The 20904-nt window shown below is 48.5% G+C and overlaps 1 protein-coding gene across 1 annotated transcript in view; it reads right to left on the bottom strand.

Moving 5' to 3' along the window:
* Window positions 1-7624: 7624 nt before the first annotated feature.
* The window catches only part of LOC143374853 (uncharacterized), a 69664-nt gene continuing 56384 nt past the window's right edge, over window positions 7625-20904 (bottom strand). Inside the window, exons 4-6 of the mRNA XM_076823387.1 lie at window positions 14713-14839; window positions 13007-13235; window positions 7625-11773 (exon numbers count right to left, since the gene is read on the bottom strand). Coding sequence (XP_076679502.1) covers window positions 10762-11773; window positions 13007-13235; window positions 14713-14839 — 1368 coding nt within the window. The 3' untranslated portion in view covers window positions 7625-10761. The remainder of the gene's footprint in view (window positions 11774-13006; window positions 13236-14712; window positions 14840-20904) is intronic.

Raw genomic sequence — 20904 nt, 5'->3', positions numbered from 1 at the left:
CCCGTCGCTCGTCTACTCTCAATGACGAATTCGCAAGCACTTTTTTGCTGCACCCCGTGACGTTCACCTTCGACGCGAGAAAGAAGCTGTTGCATCGCGATCCTGTCGTTTCATCTCGATTGATCTGTCCGACAGAAGCCATCGCGATCGAGGAAATCATAGTCGGTTGTCATTTACCAGAGGAGGAGCAGAGTTCCCTGGACACCATTTGAAGATTTTGCTGAATAGGAGTCGCGGGAGATCCCGTGGAATTCGCGCATTAGTTGAAGGGAACGGGAAAGGCAGAGTTCGCGTCGATACGCGGCTAATGTTATTCATGAGCCTTTCGTGGCTGCCGGCGGACATTAAACTGGCAGAGAGATTTCAGTCGACGGGAATTCTATTAGGTTGCCACGAGTGAAATGTCGGCTTTTCTTGGAAGGAACACTAGGTATAGTCGGAACCAAATTAATTGATCGCTTAAGGGTACTTCCTCTACAGTGAATCACTTATCTGATTGGGAAACGGAGGGTGTGTCTGCGTGGCTTGAAGTAGAAGGAGTAATGGAAACGGAGTAAAAGGGGCAAGCCAATGGGGGAGACCGGGGCTAGTTGACTAATTTTCAACATTTCTAATTTTTATAAATAAACCATTGGTATTTTGTTGACTTGCTTCACACTGAAACTTTGCAAATTTCATTAGGTATACAGGCTTAATTTTTAAAATTGTTTTAATTGAGTCTAGGTCGTAGTTTTTATTATATTTAGAGTAGTGAGACGAATAAGTCAATAAATCCAGGCTGTGGGGTTAGTTGACAAATATGATGGGGTTAGTTGACTTGACGTTTACTTTTCAGTTTTAACCCTTTGCCTGCGACAGGCGTATATATATATACGCAGCCAATTTCATCAATATAGTATACGAAAGACGTAGGGGAGGCCGGGGCTAAAAGTTCCGATTTCGATAAACCATAAAAATGACTGGAAAATAATGTAGTTATTCTCTTCACTATTGACTAATTTCTTGTTAAATTTATTATATCTTCTGATTTTACGCTTGTGTTTAATATATTGTAATAGGTTTCCCATAGAAAGTAATTTATTTGTGGCTGATCGAAGCGGAACTTCTTACCCCTACATGGGGCAAGTTGTTATCGCATTGGGGTAAGTTGTTACTATGATATAAGAGTTGCCTTTTAATGAAATATTTCATTTTCTAATGAAATAAAGCAGAATTTTATTAATAATGGTTATTTATGAAGGTTCGGACCAACAAAAATGTATTATCTTTAAAAGAAAACCAAAAGCGACAGTTTTTATTTATATTTACGCATAACTTCGATCGAAGTCGTGTCCCTTTCCGCCTTTTATTCATATGTTCGCATCTTAAAGCACAGCGGAAACAATTTATACATTTGCGGTAGGTCTGTGACGATAGCACCCCCAAATTCGAATTTTTGGAAAAACTCAACGGCATTCGTTTGTCCATCGTTTGCCCACGTTTGCCCATAAAAAATTTTGTTTTGCCCACCCTCCAAAAAAAGTTATGAACAAAATAAAAAATTTGTCTTCATCACTCACGATGAATTCATTTCAATTTTTTAAAAGAAGGATACGAATATACCCGATCTGGCCACGTTTGCCCACTCTCAGATTTCATTTGCCCACCCTCCAGAATTTAAATAAAAAATAAAAACCGCGAAAACATGGGTATAGATGAAGCGATCGCGTTAAAGTTCGATTATTCTCGAAAATATTATCAAAATCGTTCTTTCAACAGTGCAATTCGTTAGTTTAGATGTAGAAGAGATTTGCCCATCCATTAATTTCGTATGCCCACCCTTCAGAATCGAATTATTAATGAAGATAGCCAAGAAGTGCGGTACCCGTTAAAGCGATCGCGTTAAAGTTCGATTTTTCTGGAAAATATTATCAAAATCGTTCTTTCAACGATGCATATCGTTTGTCCAGATGTAGAAGAGATTTGCCCATCCATTAATTTCGTATGCCCACCCTCCAGAATCGAATTATTAATAAAGATAGCCAAGAAGTGCGGTACCCGTTGAACCGAATACCTTTCCGTTCGTTTTTTCCCGAATGAATTATCAAAATCAATTGTACTCACCGTAAAGGTTGAAGGTGTTTGGTGACATGTTATCCAAAAAATGTTGCACACACTTCTTTCTCACTTTATTGGAACGACACTTAAATTTGTATCGCTCATCGAACACTTCACACTTTTCACACATCTGCAGCATGTGCAGAATATCACCAGAGTGGTTTTCTAGTCATTTTTCACTAATTACCGCAATGATATCGCACAACGGAAAATAATATAATGTCACAGTTACTTCACAAACCGTAAATGAACGCACGATTTCGCAAGAGTTGCGCCCGAACTCTGTAGACCGACTGACTTTCGTGCGTCGTTGGAAACAATTCGAGAGTGTCGCAGACATCTGTTTACGTTTCGGCACGTTCGATGACGACACGCAGCGCTGCTACCCTAACTAAAGGGGCGCAGCGCCGAGTGCCACTGCCGAAACGTAAACAGATGTCTGGCGATACTCTCGAATTATTTCCAACGACGCACTTCTTGGCTATCTTTGTTAATAATTCGATTCTGGAGGGTGGACATACGAAATTAATGCATGGGCAAATCTCTTCTATATCTAAACTAACGGACTGCATCGTTGAAAGAATGATTTTGATATTATTTTCCAGAAAAATCGAACTTTAACGCGATCGCTTCAACGGGCACCGCACTTCTTGGCTATCTTTATTAATAATTCGATTCTGGAGGGTGGGCATACGAAATTAATGCATGGGCAAATCTCTTCTATATCTAAACTAACGGACTGCATCGTTGAAAGAATGATTTTGATATTATTTTCCAGAAAAATCGAACTTTAACGCGATCGCTTCAACGGGCACCGCACTTCTTGGCTATCTTTATTAATAATTCGATTCTGGAGGGTGGGCATACGAAATTAATGCATGGGCAAATCTCTTCTACATCTAAACTAACGGACTGCATCGTTGAAAGAACGATTTTGATAATATTTTCTAGAAAAATCGAACTTTAACGCGATCGCTTCACCTGTACCCTTCTTTTCGAGGTTTTTATTTTTTATTTAAATTCTGGAGGGTGGGCAAATGAAATCTGAGAGTGGGCAAACGTGGCCAGGTCGGGTATATTCGTATCCTTCTTTTAAAAAATTGAAATGCATTCATCGTGGGTGATGAAGACAAATTTTTTATTTTATTCATAACTTTTTTTGTAGGGTGGGCAAAAAAAAATTTTTATGGGCAAACGTGGGCAAACGAAGGACAAACGAATGCCGTTGAGTTTTTTTAAAAAATCGAATTTGGGGGTGCTATCTTCACAGACCTATTTGCGGCGGGGCAAGTTTTTACGGTAACAACGTGCCCCAAGTCACGGTAACAACTAGCCCCTACCGACACATGTAGCAATTTCAAAGACTATTCTGCTTATACATGTATTCAAACGATAAACACTATTACACCATGTTCTTAAATGTCATTTGATCCATAAGAACGATTCAATCTATAATATCGACGTTAAATAATTGAAATAGACCAAAAAGTAATGATAGAAAAATTTTTACTTATCTGGTACGCGACTAATAGCTCCTTGCTTACAACCACACAATTCGCTGTCGCGGACGCTATTATAGTGGGCGACAGAGTGGCGTGATCAACTCACACGGAAAAAATAATTTAAAGTACAACGCTCTTTTTATTTTGAAGATAGAGCCGTCGGAGCAACTTACCCCCGGAACTTTTAGCCCCGGTCTCCCCTAGATATATTATATCCTACGACCAATAAATTTCTTTAATTTTTTTCACTCCTTCACACTGTTATTTTTTATTTTATTTTGTACTTGTTTGTTATGATCTATTTGGAAGGCCTGAGTTTGAAGGGAGGATAGGATGTAAAACTGGTAGGGGTGAGTTTGGAGGGATTTGTGGTGGGGGAAGTGGACTCGAGCAGCTAAACTCTTTGCCTCGGCTGCGTCTTGAGGATAAAAAGTGCAATTTTTAGCGGTATTCCTATACCTAGTCAAGTAACCCCGTCCGACCTTGTCAACATGTTAAGGGCCGTACGTACAAAACCTCCACGCACCGGATAAAATAAAATACCCTAAATTATAGTCAATCTATCACGTTTCCACAAAATATTCGTGAGAAAACATCAAGCAGCACTTAGTGGACAAAAATTCATAAATAGTCGAAGCAAGAATGTTTACTTCCCGCCGATCTTTTCAGATGTTTCATTCTCACCGATAGAACACTTAAGTTTTTGTCACGGTGCCACATTAATTGGCAAGCTGGTCAATCATACGCTTCGATATCGCGAATCGCAGCATAATTTATAACATAATAGAACAATTAAAGGGAATTAGTCAACTAGCCCCGGTCTCCCCTACCTTTATTACCAGAAATTTCACGAGGACTTCGTCCGTCCTCTGCGAACAGTCGCATCCGTCAGCGATCTCAGAAAATCTACCATTTCAACAGCTTCAGCCATTTCAGGACTAGACCGACGAACGCGAGGTCGTCCCTCTTCTGCCGCGCCGTTCGGAGTCAATTATCCGATTCAACGTTCCCATCCGCCGCCACTGCACTGTGCCTAATGATCTCTGTTTATAGTCCCACAGGCAGGTGCAATAAATTCGAGCCGCGCGTCATCGTCGACACTGTCGGCTCGTTACTTCTCCGGCAACGTCCTCGACTGCGAGGCGCATTCCCCGGCGATCGAATTGGAAACGTCTCACTTCGGTCCAAGGAAAAATTGAAAGCGCAGCGGCGAATGTGTCCCCGAAGCTGCTCCAGTCTCTCGACCACCGAAATCCAGGTGCCAGCGACCGAGAAAATGTCGCCCCCCGCGAGGCGAACATCCGTCTCGAATCGCCGCACGAGGAACAACGATCCAGCGTGGAGCCCTGGGACACCGATTCGAACTCGTTAGACCAGCGACCGATGCAACGAGGCATTATTTACAGAGGGAGAGACATGCGCCTGTATACGCGGCGAATGCAAATTACCGACTACCATAAAGGACCGTATGATGTGTGCGCCGGTCGCTCGTAACGCGCGACGTGCACCGCATGCACGTGCAGCCTCTCTACGATTTACGATCCAAGAATTAGACACAATAGGAACGACCGGCTCGCGTCTAATAACCGACCCGCGGCCGTACTTGGCCGGCGATTAATGCCCGCTGCCTCGGTACATCGCCAGAATTTCCAAGTTCCCCGTTCGATAAGGTTTCGCGACATTTATCACGACGCATCGCCGCGCCGTTTTTTCCTCGCGGAACCTCGACGAGCTCCCTTCGTTAAGCGCCTGTCGCGTGCTTGGAAACCTCGAGGCAGAGTTGGGCATTATTCGAATAAAGCTCTGGAGGAGTTGAATTATTAACTCCCTGTTAATTTTAATTTTAGCTTCGTTTAATTAGAGCTGGAGGAGTTGAAATATTAACTCCCTGTTAATTTTAATTTTAACTTCGTTTAATTAGAGCTGGAGGAGTTGAAATATTAACTCCCTGTTAATTTTAATTTCAGCTTCGTTTCTGCTTTATTTATTTTTATTTTGGTGCTATCTTTGGTTTCAGATATAGTCTAAGTTTTAGTTTATACGTAACCCTCCTTTTGCAGGTCTTACCATTGTAAACTAAAGAGCACGATACCCGTGAAATAAGAGTAATAATAAAAATTTATTCGAATAATGCCCAACTGTGCCTCGAGGCACCGTGGCGAGAATCTTGACGATCCCCTGCTCGATTCTAAACGACCCCGCGTCTGGAAAATGTGTGTTCCGTAATGCAAGGAGTGTTGAACAGTTTTGCAAGTGGGAATCGCAGCCGTCGAGAGTTTCGTCGTGTTGAATAGCGCGTCAGGTGCTGTGATGAATTGCGCGACATAAATTGTTTGGCGAAGTTCTAGGGGTGATTTGATTGGAGGAACAATAGCTGGCGAACGGTGACTTATCGCGCACGGAGCAGATGAAGAGGTGCATAATGGAAAATGGCCCGAGGGGGTGCACCGATTGCGCGGCGTCTAGAAATCGCTAAATCAACGGCCGCGATGCGTCGCTCGAGGCCGTCGAGGCCGAATGCAGCCGCGGGATCGCGCTTTCCAATGATAATTCGTTAATTAGCGCGTAGGTCAGGACGCGAATTGCTCGCCTCGGTGTTTGGAGCGAGGAGAGAAAAAAAAGAGCGGCGTCGCGCGCGCCGACATTAAACGGGCCGCCGACAAAAGCGGCGCGTTACCTCTAATTACAGGCCCTCGCCATTCCATCTTTGTCCGCGCTACTTTCGCGAATTCGTGCGCGCCTGCCACGGTTACCCTTGACCGACCGAAATCCACTGTCCGCGGATTACGAATTGCGCAACAGCCAGGCTTGCGCAAATAACCACCGTCCACGATTCCGGCGACATTTGCGCGAGGACTCTCGGAGAAATCAATCATCCCGGAGCACCCGGATGTCTGGGCCACCGTTCAGGCGTCGCTCGTTCGCAGGATTCCCGAATAAACGCCGTCGGCGCGAGTGGGCGTCGCTTCAAGGCGAAATTTAGCGGGCTACCTTTTAACGTCGAGCGTTCATTGCGCGTCCCGATGCGCTGCGACGTTCTTCCAGGCGTGCCACCGCCGATTTCTACATCTGCCTCGAGAAGCAACGTAGATTTTGTCGCGTTCCTAGTTACGCAAATTAATGGGACGCGGCGTTTTTACGTAACGATCTGCTCGATGCGAATGACGCAACGGTGTTTGAGATGAACGCGATCAATTCTGGTGGCGCGGAATTCATCGGAGAATTCCTTGTTGCGGAACTAAGGTTGAGAGGATGTTCGAGATGAATGCGGGCGCTTGATGGAGCTGTCATTCGTGGGAAGACACTGCGGACGATGTTGTGTCTTTATATCGTCGCGGTTAGAAAACGCCACGTACCGCTTAAAACGCGAGCAAACGTCGCGAATTCTCTGGAGACGGATTAGGCTCGCATCAGCTTTGTGTCCTGCCAGGAAATCTCGGCGCTGGTGAATCATCGCGTCACCTGGCCGCTATTAATGCCAGTCTATTTATAGGATGAAAAGAAAACCGACGTTCTTGGAAAACTGCGCTCCCCGTGTATGGGAAAACTCGGATTCACCGAGTGTGAACGAGCTCGCCTTTCATCGATCCATTTGTTTTATATTCATCGTAGGATCTGCCAGTGCCAGGTGGAGTTTCAAGCACAGATCCCGCCGACCGTGCCCAACGCAGCTTCACTTCGGTGATCTGACGGGAACCGGTGTTTCTTGCGTGACAAAAGCTGCGATGGTTCGATCAGCACCCTTTTAAATTCTTTACTTTCAAATCGCTTCGAAGTGGAATCTCAAGAGTACTCACGTTTGGGTGGGTCTTGAGAGGTTCCACGGATGTTTTCCGCTACCAACTCGGAAAGGTACGCGAAGGGATAAGGATCCTTAAGATTGCGGAGGCTCGACTAATGCTTGAAGTGATTCGAGGTTGGCGTAGAATGTTTGATGGGATTTGGAGCGTCTTGAAGCCCGACGCAACTTGGAGCAGTTGGCGGTTTCATCCCTCCGGTGATCTCGAGTGAAACTCACGTCTCCGTATGATCTGAATCGGCAATTTATTTCGCACGTTATTAAAATTAATACAATGACAGAAGTATTTACAGAAAGAGTCTTAGGCGGCTACATGCGCGGCTGTTCTCTCGTTCGCAGTTTAACCTCGATATTAATAACATTAAAGTGATAACGTAATAGCTATAATAATAATTATGGTAATAATAATGATAGTTGAATATATCGGAGAGCAGGGCGTGCCCGTGTAAGGGAGGCCACGGTCAGACGAAAGAAGAGAACGCCATGAAGTAAAGAAAGAGCAAAACGCGGAGTAATTAAATACGATATGTACCGGACAGAAAAAAAAGCAGACGGGGGAAATAAATAACGATAAATTGGCCTCGGGGAACGGGTGAAGCCGACTTCGCGACGGACCCACGCCCTCCTCTAACCGTAGTAGCAAAACTATATTTTACAAGGTCTCTCTATGATTCTCTTTGATTCTCAAGAGGCATTCAGAAAATCACGCCACTTACTCACTCTCTCGCGTTCACTCGTTCGCTGGTTGTGCACACACCTACCCCCTTCGAACGGGACAATCCATTTATCCAACGTTTCACTCCCTTCCCAAGCATCACACTCGCGTTCCTGCGTGTGTCCCCCCTCGTGTGCGTCTCGAAGTACATACTCGACGGACGAACGCCTTCGAAGAATGTTTCGTGGGGGTCAGATTCGATGGCGGCCCCTCGATCCACGAGGTTAAGCTCCGCGAAATGTGCGACGCGTAGTGATCCAGCCGAGCGCAGCTGGACGGCTCGATCAATCACCCAAGAAACAAGTTTCGGCGATACGTTTTTCCATCTGCTGGCTCGTAGCTTCTCCCCGAGCATTGCGAGTCTCGAGTCATCGAATCGTTTCCTCGGCGTCGACGCGCGCGATTCGTCATTTCGTTCGCGCCCTCGTCGCTCCTCCGCGAGTCCTCTCGCCTCGTCGCCCGTTTCCGGCGAAGAGGAGCTTGGGATCCGAAGAGGAGGACGAGCGACATTTATGACTAGCATTCACGGAACGCTCCCTTCTACCACGGAAGTTCGCGCTCCACAAAGATTTTTCAAGCGTTCGCCCTTCGGCCACGCCTCGCGGCACACGTGTCCTCGAAGCTGCGTATATCTATTTCTGTATATATATATATATATTTATTTATATATCTATATATTTGATTCTCGCGACCGCACGGAGCGAAAGAAGATCGCGACTCTGTTCGACGAAGTGAGCAGCTCGCGGCAAGTCTCGTCCCCGGATATGTTTCTCGATGGCCGAGTGTTCTATAATCATCTACGCGACAGAAGTTCCACGGCAGTTGCTCCGGCTAATACAGCGTACAGACGACAGAAGTGCCCGAGGCTTCGGAGGAGCTTAAATTCAGCCGCTTCGGTGGTGCTGAACGCGGTGGACAGCGTTGATTTCTAATCGACGTCCGCCGGGGGACGCTGTCGAACCAACGAGAAGAATTAGAGACGCCTAGAGCTAGTCTAGGCGCTCAATTTCGATCGATCGACGCCGCGATCCGCGGGAATCTTCCGCGCTGACTAAGGCACTGAACCGGAGTGGCTTCTCTGCATGTTCGTCCGGAGAGCCTTAGAAGGAAAAGGCTCGCACCACTCGTTTTTCCCGCTCACGCGATCGTTTCTCCTCCCCCGTTGGCGACCAACGACGCGTGTTTCCGCGGCAGAGATCCTCGGGATGGTGCGAACGGGACAAATAAATGTAGGCACTACGGGTGTGCGCTCGTGCTCGCGTACGGCCCGCCTGTACACGCATAAATATTAATTACACAAGCGCGATTCGATGCTGCACCGTGTTTATTTGTTCGGGCGAGAGAGCATGGGTGTACAGTGGCTCGCGAGAGCTTTCCAGCGCCTGCGATTCACGCGGCACTCGACAGAACTCACACTGACACTCTTCAGTGCGACTCGCTTGTCACTTGCCTTCATTCGCAGGCGCTCGATTTACGGACCGTCATAGAGCGCGGATGCGCGTACGATTCTCTTAACGATTACGGTAAAGGCACCGAGTTATCGAATTTAGGTATCCACGAGACCCGTGGAGCGGTTCTCCAAATAGTTAGGGTTACTACTATCGCGACAATCGGCGCGATCGATTATTATGGCTAGTTGGGCGAGGTCACCGCCGTGCACCGAGTCAGCTGCGTCCTGATGAGGATCTACCCTGTTCCTTTCGTTCTTTTGATTGGCCGCGGGTTGAGGATGGGTGGGAGAGGATTCGCAAGCTCTAACGTCACTAGGATCGCTTAAATTTCGCGCTACTTTACGCGTGGATTTGTTCAAATCACCAGTTATCGAATGTCCGGTATGAAAAGCCCCGATATACGTTCCAAACAAGGATAGGGAGACATCGCTCGATATTCCGCGAGCAAACGCTCGAATATGCTCGTCGCTACTCTGGAATTCCGACCGCAGTCTGACATATGCCTGACATTTTCTACTTACGTAATAATCGGGACGCTGGGATCCCTGCGGGGCGCCGAAGACTCGATCTTTCCTTACCAGCTTTCGCGGCCGACTCGGTGCATCGCGCGCGCGACTCGCTTCCTTTCTTCTGCTCTTTTTTATTCTATCTCCCAGGTCGAAAGGACGGCCGGTCAGTCTATCGGTAATGGCAGACAACGGGCTGCCAGACTCTCTCGCATTCTATCGCTCTCACTCGAACCCTCCCTGCCACCACGACTCCAATCTCTCTCCTATGTACAACGACGTCTCTCAGCAATCGCGACAAAAATACCCTCGAAACTCGACGCGCGAGTGATGGCGACTCTCCGCTCTCGTAGAATCTCCCTCGTCTCGACTATTTACAAGCCGCGTCACGAGCGATCGGCACCCGCGCCATTCCTCTCCACATATTTACAACCATCCCCCGAACTGCGTGCCTTAAAACACTCGTTGAAACCCTCGATTAAATGACCCCCCTGGCAGAAAAATATCCATATCTGAACTACCCCAACCCAATTTGGTATCTCGAGCAAGTGCCGATCCCTCGCGACGCATGGTAGCGAACTATACTGTACACCGTAGATATGTACAACAGGTCCCACGTTCCTGCGACCAGTCGTGGGCCCCGAGAAGCTGCTCGAGGAAGCTCGTCACGGGCGAACCAGCCCGTGCTCGTCTACGAGGCTCCGTGCACCTGGAACCGACGAATCCGTGCCTGCACCGACTCGCACTGCACCTCGCTGTACCTGGTGTACCTTCCAGCCCTCACTGGCTCGCGGATCACCACCAGGTTGCCGCCCCTCTCGCGCAGCGCCTCCAGGCTGGTCTTCCCGTGCACCGTCGGGGGGCTCGATATCTTGGCCACCTTGGCGCTCGACGTCTCCGCGGTGAAGCGACTCAGAGCCTTGCTGACCACCCCGTTGCACTCCCTGGGCCAGACCCTCGCGTGGTGCTGCTGGTGCCTCTGCTCCCACCTGTCCGCCGACGAGTCCGTCGCCACGAACGGGTAGCTGGCTCTGCCCTGGCTCTTGCCGTACAGGATGAAGTCCAACGAGTCGTCCGAGTAGATGCTGCTCCGGTCGCTCGAGCTGTCCGTCGATATCTCCGACACCGTGTCGCTGCCGCTGTCGCTGCACTGCTGCTCCTCCCCCAGGATGAACACCGGCGTGCACTTGAACACCTCGCCGGCTGGCATCGTGTGGGTGGCCGTCGCCCTCCTCTGCGCCACCGTCGTCCCATTCGCGGTCACCGTGGACGTGGCCGAGGTCGACTCGATGATCACGATCTCCGTGCCGGAGAACTTCTGCGCCAGGGACTCCATGTTCCTCTTGAAGGTGTCCCTGCGGTCAGGGCTCAGCCCGTATCTGGCTGGCTTCGGGGACAGCTTCGACTTCGAGTAGAGGTTCTCCGTGTGAGAAGACACCGCTCGACTGGCCACCGGCTTCGTCTCCGCGCTCTGGCTGATATTCGTGGTCGATGATCTTTGGGCATGCTTCTCAGCGTCGCCCTTCGGCGTCGACGAGACGGACACTGACTCCTCCGCGACAGACTGCAGCTCCTGGGGCAACGTCGTGTCGATGGAGGATTTGGCTACCGGTGGGCAAGAGGGTGCGGAAAGGGGTGCTTGAGGGTCCTCGAACATGGCGAACCAAGGGTGCTGGAGGCATTCCGTGACTGTCAGCCGCTCGCTGGAAGAAAGAGAGGTTTCAATGAATCACTGTTCGAGAAAATATGAGGGGAATCCTGAATTAACTCGTGATTCAACTCGCGAAGATAAAGCTCGAGGACACCGAGCTCTTGGATCTAATACAAATAAGTAGATAAGTTCCTCGAAGCCTCCATTCAGAGAGCATCGAATACCTAACCGATTCGTGTACAGAGCTGTACTCCGTTGCGGTAGGAATCTACACGCGACCGTGTCTACTCTTTTCGATCAGTTCACGTCGCGACTTCCGGCAGAGGCCTTCGCAGGGCGCCTTGTCTTCGGCGACGGAGCGACCGGTTGCGTAACGCGCGACGAAAGAGAGGAGAAAGAGCAGGAAACGAAGACCACGGCGAGACAGTGAATCGACAACGAAGCATCGCGAAAAGGATGGCAGGGAGAAAGGAGAGCGGGAGCAGCGCCGCGTGTACGCGGGGCGATAAACCTTGCTGTCGGCCAGATAAACCGTGGTTCGCGTTGGAAGGGCGCGGATATTCCGGATGGAGACTTCCTCCCAGCTGTCCGACTGGTCGGCGATAAGGAAATCTACGAGTTTTTCAGCGGAACTCGTTCGATGCGCCGGCGTGCCTCTTCCCGTTTCGAAGAAAGTCGCTGTCGCCGCGCTGGAATGCCGACCGTTTCGTTTCCACGTAAGAGCGCCGATGCAGGAAGCCGAACGATCGGGTTTCCAAAGTGCCATAGCCCCGGGCAGGGTCGTTTAATGTATTATACGAATCTCTTGCTCGTCGGTATCGCCGAAGGCTGCCGTTGGCAAGATTCTCAGGGGGAGATGCAGCCTCCAGTGTCTCCCACGACGCTGCGCTGCGTTTCAGGGGCCACCTCTCGATGGAGGACTAACGCGAATCGCGGATAAGTGTTATCAGAGCGTGGCTTACTAAGAATTCCGGCACTGGCGAAAATAATGCCTTCGGGGAAGCGCGGCTTGTGCTACCGGGAACGTTTACCGCTCACGGTCTACCTCGAAGCGAAAGAAGATAGGGCATGGGCGGCCAGAGGATCTCAGGAACATTGTTGGTTGTTACGTGTCGCGCGCGTTGGCATTATTTAGCTTCTAGGAACGAAAGCAATCGCGTTACGCGACGGATCGTTAGATCGCGACATTCCGATGACCGGTGCGCCTCGAGGCGCATAGCTGGTCCTTGCGGTGCGTTTCAGCCGATCGATCGGGAAAGAGCGGCTGGGATTAACGGCTGCTTACTTCGGATCCTTGACCATCAGCTTGCGCATGAGATCGCGGGCCTCCTCGGACACGTCCTCGAACAGGTCGTCGGGAAAGTCCAGGCGACACCGACTGATGTTGCAGAACGTTTCCTGCTTCGTGTCGCCGCCGAACGGGGAGCATCCCGTTAGTAGTACGTAGAGCAGCACTCCGACGGACCACATATCGGTCGCCAGGCTGATCGGCTCGTAATTTAGAACCTCTGGGGCTGAAATTAACGTGGAATTCATTGTAAGTTTAACATCGTTGTTGTTATTTATTTAAACGGGAGGAAGCTGAGAAACGAAACGAAAACAACAACCCCCGAAAGCCATAACCCCCGGAACTTTTATAACAAAGAAGTACGAAAAGAGGAAAAATTAATTAAGGGATTATACCTAGTCGGGTGGCCGAATAGAGGCGAATGTTTGTGAATTTTTCTTTAAAAATGCAAAATCGCGCGAAAAAATCAGGACTTCGACTTTAAATAGACGCGGTTTTGTTTTAAATTAATATTTCGGAAATTCCCTCGGTTGATCCGAGGATACATTAATATACTAACGAAATCTTTTTTGTTTTTTGATTTTAGATAATCTGGTGTCCGAATGGCAGTGCTCATCGCAAAATCAAATTTTTAAAAAGGCTTCTTGGATGTCGGTTGTTACTTTATTAGGAACTTAAATATTTTTCTACGAAAAAATTACCAAATGTTCTTTGAATGTTGCTCCTTTAAGTGCAAAAAGATCTGTAAAAATATATGCCTCCGCGTTTTCAAAAAAAAATCACAAACATTCGCCTCTTTTTGACCGCCTGACTATGTATAACACCTTAAGTCAGCTACCTTGTTCCCGCGCAAAATTAACCCAGAGATAGTAGCCTGTAGAACCAAATTTTCATTCACCCGAATCCTCCCTCACATTTAATCTACCTCAGTTGCAACTTTGGTTACTCGGTGGACCCTGTAACTGGGTGGAATTTAATAGCAAATGGAGCAGACGTTGAAGAGGCTGCGAAACAGGTACCCTCTGCCAGTGGCTCGTGGGAAGGTTGTGGATTTTTGGCTGGCTAACAGGCTCGTCCAGCACGGCGTGTGCAACCGTTAGGGCAAGAGTCGAAAGTAATCGCGTGGCTCGTAAAAGGGTCCTCCCATTCGACAGAGAGACACGTGCGGCTTTACTGCCGGCTGAGAAGTGGCTTGTTCTGTTCAATTATGCAACGGCCCTGTTTCTCTAATGGAATTACGCGGTACGAAACGAGCAGCGAGCCTCATCCACCGTGCGAATATTGGGTGGTGCCCGCGGGGAACCTAGCTATTTCGCGAGTCCACAGAGGAAGCCGGAGAAAAAAGTGGCCGTTCGGCCTCTGAGACCTGTGCAAGCAATTTACGTGTCCATCTTCTCAGGAGGCTTAATGGCACTTGCGCAAAAACCAAGTCTTCCCCTCGTCTCAATTAATGATGCACTGAATAGCAGGGAGTAAGACAGTTTTCTAAGGGCGAGAGTGATTATAACTGCTTGGAAAGAAGCTTTCAGATGATATCTGCGTGCGCTGGGATGCCTGAGGGGTGCCAAGCGAGTGCGAATGTTTGCAACTAGGTACGTGCGCAGAGGTGAATGTTTTGAGGGAACGCAAGTTTCCGAGTAAAAGTCACCCGGCCTTTCCACCACCCTTATCCCCTACAAAAATACTTTACATCGATAACTCACCAACATAATCTGGCGTGCCCAAAATCTCTCTGATATCCGCGCCATGGCTGATGTACCGTGAGATGCCGAAGTCGCAAAGCTTCACGTCGCAGTCGGGAAACTCTCCAGTGAGTACCAGGTTCTGTGGCTGTAAAGCAAAGAGAGTGCAAAGAATTAGAATACAAAGCTTTGGCAAAGGCTCGTCCGAAGGCTTAAAGAGAAGATTCACGGGTACCAACGAGAAGGGACCCTAGCAATTCCCAATAAATGACAATGCGAAGCGAAAGTAGGATCTTCTTGCACTGGCTAGGTGGTCCCGGGGGAGAAACACTTTGGAAAATCCTTCCTTGGACCAATTCAAAGGGACAAAGGTGCTCGTTATTCACTGTCATCCGTACGATTGCTCCCAGTCTCGCGAAACCGCCCGGCAAGAAGACAGAGCGATCGTATTTAACCCTGACTAAGGCTAAACCGCCCGATCAACTGTGCGAGATGCGATATCTCCTTCGTCTAAGCTCTCCCTTAGGACGAACATTGTTCCACATAGTTTATCCCCGACGTTTACAGCGAGAGTAAATTATTTCGGGCGATCTTGTCGTCGCAATTATCAGCCGGCAGAAGCCCCGCAAGACTGGACACGGTGCAACGCTGTTGCAGCGCAGCTTTTTCCACGCGATCGGAACGAGGGTTTCAGCGATCATTACATGCCCCGTGCCTACGCGGTGCCACTTAATTAAACGTATTTAATAAACGACGATTCAGCGGCGCGTTCGTCACGTAATCGCGGCAATTAATCGTGCCTGGAGCGCATGTACCCGCGATTTTTCCCGTTCTCCTCTTCTTCTTCCCTGGACTCGTGTCCCCAGGCCCGAGGAGTTCGCGGGCAATTTGAAAAAGAAAAGCCGGCTATGGGGGGCAGGAAAAGAGGCAGGGAAGGGTTCGTGCGTGACACGAAAACTTAATGGAACCGTGCAAGAAGCGACGGGATCGCCTTTTTTATACTCGACCAGCAATCTCAGCTGGCGACTCGCGATCGCTCCAATTAGCGAGCAGCGAACGCGGCACGGCTAAAAATTAACGCCATTATCGTCCCCGCCTCGTATTAGGATAATTATCCGCTGGAACCGGGGGGTGAACGGGGGATAGATTGGAAACATCTGCTGGCAAGTCGAACAGAGACGGTGGGGGCCGTTTCAGCTGTCGCGAGCTGCCTTTTTCTCGCGTTGCAAGGAGCTCGGCCGGGGCGATCGTTAAGCGTCCCTTGCTGGGCCTTGCCACTTAATTAAAAGTATTGAATAAACGGCGATTCCATCGTCCTCTCGCTACGTAATCGGCACAATTAATCGCGACACTCGAGACCGGCCCGATCACGCTGCGCAACGTTATTTAATAAACCGCTCGATAATGACGCCCTTTCTGCACCCTACAACTGCCCGTGGATGCCTTCTGAAAGCATAATCGCTGGGCCGCTGACTAGCAGGGCGTAAACCAGTCCTGGCTACGTTGACAATGGGCCAGCAACGAACTCGCCAACCCCTTCTTCCTTCTGCTCTTACCCACCGACCTTCTCCTCCCGTCTTTTTCTACTTTCGGCTCTTCTTGGCCGGCGGGCGAGCATTGTTCGATTGTTTCGAGGGAGAATAGAGAGTATTCTAAGGGAAGGAAAAATGGCGAATCGCGGCTAGACCGATGGGCGACCTCTCTTATCGGGCATCGTTTATATCCTAACGCATCTCGATACACTGGCTTTGGGTAACGCTGCCAGCAACGCCCACGCATCGCAGAGTATTCCGTCGAATACTTTGCGCTCGTTGGATGAAATGAGGCATCGAGAGCAAAAATGAACTCACGCATATTCATTGCGAATGAATTTCTCGTGAAATTGTATAATTGCTTATTTCTCGAGTAATACTGTTTTTCTCGAGAAACTTAAGTATAGGAAATCGCGAACGTATAAACACATCTATAATTTATAATAAATCTTATTATTAACATTAGAACCGGTATGAATTAAAATAGAAAATCTCAGTAGAGAAGATTCGACATTATTGACTGGTGAAGGTGCTCTTAAATTCTTATTTAACAATTTAGAAAAATTGTATACCTACTGAATTAAGCAATGAGATTCGTGTGGCTGTGAAAGAAAAAATATCGAAAAGAAGGGACAAAACTATTGTATCCCTTAAATCTTTGCAAAGGTAATCCAAAATCTCTTCTCTCCAAGACGATTCAAAAGACGCGTGTTTTCATTCAATATCCAAGACAGACGTGTATAAAGCGGCAAAACAAATTCTAAGCAGCTAGACTTTTCGGAAAATATAACAGTAACCATGATTCTCCTGAAAATACTGAAAAAGATTACCATTAAGAAAACAATTAGAGTTAGCAATCGCAGAGAGCCTCCAAGAATTTAGTATCAACCAAGAAAAAGGTTGTAATAAAAAATTTTGTACAAATTAGACAGCAATGAAATTAAAGTCTTCTTGTGTTTTTGATAAATATTATCAACATTATTCCAAACATATAAATTTTGCAATATTTTCTCCAATTTCTCGAGAATTCTCGAGAATTCTTAAGAAGTATGATCTGATTTCTGATTTCTTGAGAAAGGAAAAATATCGAGAAATCAGAAACACTAGCAATAATGTACATACGTACTCCAATACGTTGTACTGATAATATAAAATAGGATCAATTTTTTTTTCAATGTGGGTTAGTTACTTTTTTGCTCCGAATGCCTCAAATATCAGCGAATAGTGCATTTAATATATCGCGACCCAACCTGGCACCTCTGTTACTCTCCAGGAGCAAGTAGTTCAATCAACTATTCTTTCTACTCCTCCAGGTCCTTCGCCACTTTTCCACTCCCGTCGACGTATTTCTATTGCCCCCCAGCGTGACCAAAGACGAGAACAGTGTCGGCCGTCTATGACGTCTGGACTCCATCGCTGGAAGCGTTTCACCTTGGTAATTTCGATCGATGGATCCGAGAAGGCAGGCGAGGGGAAAGAACGACGAGGCGTGCGCGCCCGTCTCGCTCGGGGATATTCAGTTTGTGAGTTACGTTTCGTTATACCGAGTTACGAGTGGAACGTGACCGGACTTCGCCGCGAGACGCTCGGCGTCCGACGAATAGCGCGATTCAAAGGTGCTCCTGTAACGACGAGGTCGTGGGACGTTTTGTTCGCGAGCCCTGCTTTCGAAACTAGCGCGCCACGGATCGACCTCGTCAGACGAGTACTAACGAACCGGCGCGCTACCCTGCTAACGTTTCGCCTCGTCCCTTTCAATTTTTTACGCGTCTGTCGAGGGGTGAACGATCGGCGGAGCGCGGGCTGACCGTCTCGAAGTAGAAGCGCGCTTGCCAAGATCGACTACAGCCTCGGCCGGGCCGCGTGGAATCGTCCCTGTCCAGGAAGTCGTTCAATGAGGAACAAAGACATTTCCATAATCAGCCATTACGAGGTTCCTGCGTCGTTGCGCCGCGTTTCGCGGAAGTTCCTCGGCCCTCGGCCCCGGCGTAGGCGTCGCGATCGATTACCGCGGAAATTATTGCGACGCGCCGCGATTCACCTTCGCAAATAGGATAATCGCCCGCGTCCAGCGCGTTTCCTCGTCGGGCAGGCAAATATTTGCCGTCGCGGCTGGATCGATTCCCTGGAATCGGCTGCTTCGCGCCGGGCTCGTTGTCGCCTCGGGAACTGATCGGTGGAGGCCTTCCAGACTGGAGTCCACCGCCGTTGGCCTGCACCTAGACCGAGCGTCTGGACGCGGAGGGCCCTAGCACGATCTATCGATCCGGCGTGTCTAGGGAAGTGTAACAGGTGAGCCAGTTCCCGGAGCACCGTCTGTCGGATGTCGTCGTTTAAAGCGGAGCAACGCGCAGCGCTGGGCAAAAACCGCAGGAAGGACGTAGCCCATTAAATCAGGGTTGCCCGTCTCGCCTCGTCTTCTCGAAATAAGAACGCCGGCCCGTGGTGATTCTCACGATGCCGTGCATCCGACAGGCCGTCCGTCTTCGCGGACGTAGATCGTTCGGCAAATATTTACCTGCTAACGGGTCGTCAGCAGTGGCCGAATGGATTTAAAAATATTGGATGTAAGGAGACATAATAATAATAGTTTAAGGGTGGAACAGTGGCGGATTCAGGAGCCTTTCTTGGAGGGGGTGAAATATGTAAAAGTACCTAAGTACAGTTTTGAAGTTTCTTTTACAAGATTTAAAATTTGCTTGTAATTTATATTTTAATATTTCTATCCGATACTATAACCTAAATAATTAAATTCACATAATTATTTATACCGAATAGTACACAGTGTTATAATACTTTTTTAATTTTATTACTCTTGGGAGGGGGGCGATCGCCCCTACCGCCCCCTCTGGATCCGCCCTTGGGGTGGAACCAAAAGTTATTATCCGATTCGACTGAATTTTTTTTCATTTTGAAGAATATACTTCTGGCTCGTGGACAGACCAGTGCAATTTAAGAAAGTTAAGATTTTGTAATTTTTAGGGACGCTGAAGGGACGAGAAATATAGGGAAAGAGTGATTTCAAACTTCAAGTGTCGTTGTATTCTAAAAATTTCTAAAGATCACCTATTTTTATGGGCTCTAGACCGAAGCAGCCCTTAATTCACTGAAATAAATTCCCCTTATGCAACGAAAAATAGCAATAAAGCTGTTAAGTATAAAGCGTAGAGATCGCAAATACCCAACGACTAATCAGGGCAAATCGTTGACTACTTAGGTTGGTCCCCTATCAAGGCTATCATTTAATTTTCATAAGAAATAAATACAACTCCCAACAAAAATACGTAACTGGCAAAAGAAGTACAATTAAAATTTTTCTGAAATAAACGAATCTTGTTTTAGTCATTGACCAGTCCCGTGACTGGTCGTCAGCTAAATGATCTTGCAATTACGCGGCCGATAAGATCGACGAGCACCTGTATCTAAATATCTGTGCGATACGAGCGATGTTTCAGTATCGTTAGAAGTACCCTTTAGATTCCCCACTCTGCGCAACGCGGATAACAGCTGATAAACTCGTTCATAGGCAATTGAAAAGTACTCCCGACGACGGATCGGATATCACGTTGACGAGCTTCATTCCCGTGCTGTTGAAGCGACTGATAATTATCCGCGGAATGAATTCAGCGATAGGATTACAAGGAATTCATTCTGCACGCTACTGTAACCCAACCACCGACGAATTTATTTTGCCGCAGAGCCTAAGGTCGTCGGGAGCTGCGTTTAACGAGGAAGATAGACGCGCGAAAAAAAGTCTGCAAACGGTTGGAAGGCAGAACCGCTTTTTAGCCAACGGACAACGAATTTATGAGGATCCGTCGCTGGCGTTCATTGAAACTTCCGGCGGCCGAGGAAAGGGGGAAGCGACCCTACGGTCAGACGTTAATGCGTGCGTGGACGGGCGCAGCATGAATGTAATAAAGTTGGAGGGAACGAGCGAGAAAGAGTCGCGCTCCAACTGGCCGGTGGACGAGCTCGATTCACACGATGCGAAAGCGTGCCTCGACCAATTTATACCCGAGCGATCGGGCAACGACTTCAGAGAAAACGATTCGTGTGCAGCCAGTGGCTTAATTGCCCGATCGTCGCGGAAAATTCCCATTCCAGAATACATAATCGCCGCGGCGAGTCGAGCATTGAAATCGGAGCAGTCTCCACTGTTCTATAACAGCGGCATACACTCAGCGATTCGAAAGAAAGATACAGCAAGAAGAAAAGCAATCTTTGCATTTAATTACCGCCCTATTCCATCACGTTATGCTCGGAACTGTGGTGCTTGGAGGCCGAGAGGCGGCTGAAGAGGAGAAAGGTAGACGCTGGCGGCTTTCCTCTCGCCGCGTGGAATATCGATTCCCTTTTTCCTTGGCCCGTATCGCGAGCCGGGCGGAAAGAGGCGCGCCTCCGCTGCCCGTAGCAGCGGAGGCTATCCCATTAACAGGCCCGATGAATCGATCCCATCGAACGCGGCTAATGAACGAACGGACCGCGGGCGCGCGGGCATCGATCGGCGGAACGCGAGAGCCCGCTGACCGCGGCTGAAATGGAATTCCCGGTACGAGCCGCGACTAGCAAGGCTGGCCGGGGAGGTTTCATTGATGAATCTCTCCCTTTCTCTACGGAGGTCGATCGCCTCCGTTCCCTAGAAAATCCGCTGAAAAACGCCGGTGGACGAGCGAGAAAG

This window comes from Andrena cerasifolii, chromosome 11, assembly GCF_050908995.1.
Source record: "Andrena cerasifolii isolate SP2316 chromosome 11, iyAndCera1_principal, whole genome shotgun sequence".
NCBI lineage: Eukaryota > Metazoa > Arthropoda > Insecta > Hymenoptera > Andrenidae > Andrena > Andrena cerasifolii.
This window is presented reverse-complemented; position numbering and strand designations above follow the sequence as displayed.